General features: G+C 45.0%; 1 protein-coding gene across 1 annotated transcript; it reads left to right on the forward strand.

Annotated features, from left to right (window-relative positions):
• Positions 1 to 2261: 2261 nt before the first annotated feature.
• On the forward strand, positions 2262 to 4710 carry LOC140005010 (uncharacterized). Its single transcript, XM_072045084.1, has 2 exons — positions 2262 to 2363; positions 4402 to 4710. The coding sequence occupies exons 1-2, from the start codon at positions 2262 to 2264 to the stop codon at positions 4708 to 4710; spliced, it is 411 nt and encodes a 136-aa protein (XP_071901185.1).
• Positions 4711 to 5842: the final 1132 nt, after the last annotated feature.

Raw genomic sequence — 5842 nt, forward strand, 5'->3', positions numbered from 1 at the left:
GCTTGGATCAAGGTGTAAGTTACTTGATTGTCTCTTTCTAAGCCTTCAATATCTCTATGGGCTCCATGTTGGTCTTAGACAACTCGAACGAGGGCTTGGAGGGATTCTTTGAAGAGCTTGGCCCGTGCACGTGTGACTAGGCCCAACGGAACTCGGACTGGGTCATTGCGTGGGCCTTGATCCATGCACACATCATTCTTGATCATCTTGAGACCTGAAGACTTGCACCTCTCTTCGAAAAAAAAAGTTTCTTGTATGCTCTTGCATCCATACGAGGCGTTCTTGGTTTAGGAATAAACTTCTTGGAAGATTCTTGAACGGCCCATGGGGGTGAAGATTGAGTGGCATTGCTCGCGTCGCCTTGAGACGCCATTGATTTGAGCAAAGACCCAAGCTGCCTCTTGAGTTATGCAAGGGGAGAGGAACTGAATTGCTTCAATTCTTGGAGTCAAAGCCGAGTTTCTTGGAGTAAGTTGTGGCTGAGAAGGGAGGGTTTTTTTAAGGAGATTAGCCGACTTTGGGAAGAGATTAAGAAGGTTAAAAATTCTGGAAATTTTCGGCTAAAAGGGGGAAAAGAAATCAGACCTGTTAGGGGAGGAGTTGGGAGCTTCTAAGGGTTGTACAAGAGAAGAGTTCTAAGAAGGTTCCAACACTAACTTGTTTTCCAAACTCGATTAGTGAACTAAAGTAGATAACTTGGATAACTCTTGTTCTCACTTGGACACCTTCCTATATTTTCTCATCCACCTTCCTATATTTTCCCCACTTTCCTATATTGTCTCATCCACTTTCCTATATTCTCTCATCCACTTTAGGGAACCACTCCTACTTTCACTTCTACGTTTTAGGAACCATTCCTACATCCTAGGAAACCTAGGGTTTCCTTCCTTAGCGTTATTTCCAAGTCTGTCCGTCTCTAATAACCTTCCAAATTCCGTCCTTTCCATCTCAAATCTCAACCAATTGTGTCCGGCATTCTTGAATACTCTTGAGGGTAAGTTGGTGACAATCATTGGACTCGACCAGCATTTCTCAACTACCTAAACCAACAGGTAAAGGTACTTGGTAAGCCTAATAGAGCGATTTGAGTACCATACACGAGAGTGAGTGATACACTAAGGGAGTGAAGTGAGAATATACTTGTATTTTTGCCTTGTAACTAACCTTTTGCAGGACACCACGAGAGACATGGAGCAACAACAAGCAACCATCGACTACTCATTGTTGTTCACTGCAATGAAGAATGAGCTTAGGCGCATCAGTGAACAACAATTGGAGGAGATGCACACCCGCTTTGAGGAGCTGTCCAAGAGTCTCACACGAGGCTCTCGTTCTAGATCTCACAACCGGAGCAACTGAGGTACCAAAACGGCCAACAGTGAAGACTACTCCGCTAGTGAGGATGAGGAGCAACCGGAGAGGCATCGAAGGCACACGCCCAAAAATGAACTAAAGGGGCTTAAGATTCAAGTACCTGCGTTCAAAGGCAAGAGTGACCCTGAGACGTACTTGGAATGGGAAGGCCGCATCGAAATGGTCTTCGACTGCTACGATTATAGCAAGGAACAAAAGGTCAAAGTCGCCACTGTTGAGTTCACCGACTACGCCCTAGTTTGCTGGGACCAAATAAGAACCCATAGGAGAAGAATGGGGGAACCGCGAGTCCGAACTTGGCGAGAGCTCAAGGCATTGATGCGTAAGCATTTCGTTCCAAGCTACTACAACCGAGATCTCCATTCCAAATTGCAAACCCTCACTCAAGGCAACATGAGTGTGGAGGACTATTACAAGGAGATCGAGATGGCCATGATGAGGGCGAACTTTTAAGAAGATAGTGAAGCGACCATGGCTAGGTTTCTTCGAGGTCTCAACCCAGACCTTCAAGAGGCCTTGGAGCTCCAACAGTATGTGGATATGCAAGACCTTCTTGAACTCGCTATCAAGGCCAAGAGAGGAAAGAAACTGAGGCGAGGAGCTCGTACCTTCCAGTCTTCCAACTCAACCTCATGGAAGGGCAACCAACCACGGAGGGCGACGCACGAAGCTGGATATTCGGCCGCATCAACTTCTTCGAAATCCCAATTCTGCCCCTAACAAGGTTACCGATTACCGATGTATCCAGGTCTACTTCGAAGGCACCGCATGACACTCCTAAGACTAGGAGTAGGGACATCAAATGCTTTAAGTGCCAAAGGTTTGGACATATCCAGTCTCAATGTCCAAACCAACGGGTCATGCTGATCACTCACAATGGCGAGATCATGTCCGATGACGACGACTGTGAGGAGATGCCCGAATTGATCAAAGGCGACTGCCTGGATGAAGACTCAGCTGAGGAAGATTGCTCGCCTACGCAAGGAGAAGTAGGTTGCTTGGTGACACGACGAGTGCTAACCGCTCGAGTTAAGGAGGACGAGCAACTACAACGGGAGAACCTGTTTTACACCCGTTGTAAAGTAGGTGACCAGGTGTGTAGCCTCATTATCGACGGTGGGAGTTGCACGAACGTGGCAAGCTTACTCATGGTTGAAAGTCTAGGGCTCCCAACTACTAAACATCCACACCTTTATCGCCTCCAATAGCTAAGTGAGGATGGAGAGGTATGTGTCTTCAAACAGGTACGCATTCCCTTTACCATTGGAACCTACACTGATGAGGTTGTTTGTGACGTCGTGCCTATGCATGGTTGTTTGTGACATCTTGGGGAGGCCCTGGCAATTTGACAAACACGTCACATTCGACGGAAGGGTAAACAAGTACATACTCTTACATGATGGCAAACGCAAGGTCCTCACACCACTTACACCTGCACAAGTGTATGAGGACCAACTTAAGTTGCAAAGAGAGTGTGAACAAGACCGTCAAAGGAGGAAGCTAAAGACGGTCGACCCTGGTAAAGGTTCCACTTCTACAAGTGAGCAATCGACCAAGGGTCCAGTGAGCACACCTAGTGTTACACATGACAAATCATCCACTGCAACTACCACTAGGAAGCAAAACATGATTATTAAGGCTAAAGACGTTAGAAAAGTTGTGAATTCTGATCATCCTGTACTTCTCATGATTTGCAAACATGTCTCTTAGATGTCGCTGAGCTCGACAAGGCATTGCCTTCGAGCATGGTTACCCATTTGCAAGAATTTGAGGATGTTTTCCCTGACGAATTCGAGGGATTGAACACCAAATCGACCTCATTCCTAGAGCACCACTACCCAACAAACCTGCTTACCGCATGGGCCCTGAGGAGACAAAAGAGCTTTAAAGGCAAGTTGATGGCCTATTAAGTACCGGTTGGGTAAAAGAGAGTCTCAGTCTTTGTGCTGTGCCTGTGGTACTCATCCCCAAAAAGGTTGGTACTTGGCGAATGTGCACTGACTGTGGGGCCGTCAATACCATTACTGTTAAGTATCGTCATCCCATTCCTAGATTAGATGATATGCTTGATGAACTCAATGGTGCTGTAATATTCACCAAAATCGATTTATGGAGTGGCTATCATCAAATTAGGATAAAAGAAGGCGATGAATGGAAAACGGCCTTCAAAACCAAGCATGGTCTCTATGAGTGGCTAGTCATGCCTTTTGGGTTGACTAACGACCCTAGCACCTTCATGCGACTAATGAACCATGTCTTGAGGCAGTTTATTGGCAAATTTGTCATAGTTTACTTTGATGACATTCTGATATATAGTCGCAGTGAACATGAGCACTTGGAGCATGTGAAACTAGTTCTTGAGACACTTCGAAAGACGCGTTTATACGCTAACCTTAAGAAGTGCAACTTTTGTACTAATAAAATTATGTTTCTGGGCTATGTAGTAAGTTCGCAGGGTATCAAAGTAGACGAGTCCAAGATTGAGGCCATCAAGCAATGGCCAACTCCTACATCCGTCCCTAAGGCGCGCAGCTTTCTTGGATTAATGGGCTTCTACCGGCGCTTTGTCAAGGACTTCAGCACCATTCCGCCCCAATGACCGCTGTGACCAAGAAGAATGACAAGTTCTATTGGGGGGAAGCCCAAGAACAAGCATTTCTTACCCTCAAAAACAAACTCACACATGCACCTGTTTTAGCATTGCCAAACTTTCACAAGGCTTTTGAAATCGAGTGTGATGCTTCTGGTGTAGGTATTGGCGCTGTCCTCATACAAGACCAACGGCCTTGTGCCTTCTTTAGCAAAAAACTGGAAGGTGCTGCCTTAAACTACCCAACATATGACAAGGAGTTGTACGCACTGGTAAGGGCCTTGGAGACTTGGCAACACTATCTTCACCCTCGGGAGTTCGTGATACACACTGATCACGAGTCATTGAAGTTTCTCAAGGGGCAACCTAAGTTGAGCAAGAGACATGCCTAATGGGTAAGCTTCATTGACACATTTTCCTATGTGATTATGTACAAGACTGGCAAAACGAATGTGGTAGCTGATGCCTTATCATGTAGACATTATTTGCTTGTTTTCCTTGATGCTAAGTTATTAGGGTTCGAGATGATTAAGGAGCTCTACACACATGACCCTGACTTTGGTGACATATATGCTGACGGAAAGTACTTTTTGCATGATGGATTCCTATTTCATGTGGATAAACTGTGTGTGCCTAATTCTTCCGTCCATGATCTTTTGGTTAGGGAGGCATATAGTGGTGGTCTTATGGGACACTTTGGCATGGTTAAGACTCTAGCTATGTTACAAGAGCATTTCTACTTGTGACAGCCCCACCTCCCCCTAAGGCATACCAAAGGAGTTAGCGGACTGCCTGCCCAGCTCTCGCCAGGACTACTAAAATGTCAAATCCTCGCTCAAGTCGTTCGGGAAAACTATTAGCGCGCTTAGCCAACCCAACAATCGTAAAACGGAAAACAAAAGTCAAAACGTAGGGTGAATAGTGATTGCCACGTCATCATCCGCCAAGACCCAATCGAATACAGGTAATCCAACAATCACTGAAAAGAATATATACAAGCCAAATATAATACATTGGACAAGAGTACACTCACTATTACAAACCACATTCGTATGTTTACAAGCCAAAAGGAAGTATTGAATCCAAGTACAATTAAGGTTCCAACTATTGAGGAGCTATACAAAATCTCTTGACTAGCTCTACTCAACTCATTCTTCAAAATCAAAAGTCCAAAAGATACTTCCCTGTAAGGAAAACAAAATTTACGGAGTGAGCTTTCGCCCAATGAGGTACTATCACGTACATATACCAAGAGCACGTAAACACAAGAAATATTCAATCCAAATACGCATGTCAAGTAAGTAAAAGCAATAACACCCAAGTGTAAGGAATAAAAGGATACGGATGGCTCTCAAGAGCCCTTTTCCGCTTTGCCATACTTGATCTCATTTCATTGACCCTCCGTCAATGTATATCAGGTAATCATACCGTAGACTCCTCTTTACTCCAATTATCCGTCCACCTCACTTTCCCCTTACCGGGCCCGAACACCACACAGTACAGAATTGGTATTACTCGAGTAAACCGGAATCTAGGGTCTCATACCCAAAGATTCTCAAATACAGTCCCCATGGCTTGTCAAATGTCCCCGACCAAGTCCTTACTGGCTCGAGTCCATTGACTTCCAATGAGGTAGAGCTCAAAGTGAACAGTACAGATCCAGAGGTACAGTCAAGATCGGCATCCAAGCGACACCCAAATCAAATACAGTCAAGAGTATTCAAGTTATATCATATCCAAACAAGTAGGCCAGAGAGTACGAGAGTGGTAAAGTACACCCTCGCCTCACCTAGTCCAAACAATCATCCCATCTAATCCAAAACACAGAATTCAAGTACAAGAAAGCCACGGAATAACAAATAGGTGAGTAGTACACTC

The sequence above is a fragment of the Coffea arabica genome, chromosome 1c, assembly GCF_036785885.1.
Source record: "Coffea arabica cultivar ET-39 chromosome 1c, Coffea Arabica ET-39 HiFi, whole genome shotgun sequence".
In the NCBI taxonomy this organism is placed as follows: Eukaryota; Viridiplantae; Streptophyta; class Magnoliopsida; order Gentianales; family Rubiaceae; genus Coffea; species Coffea arabica.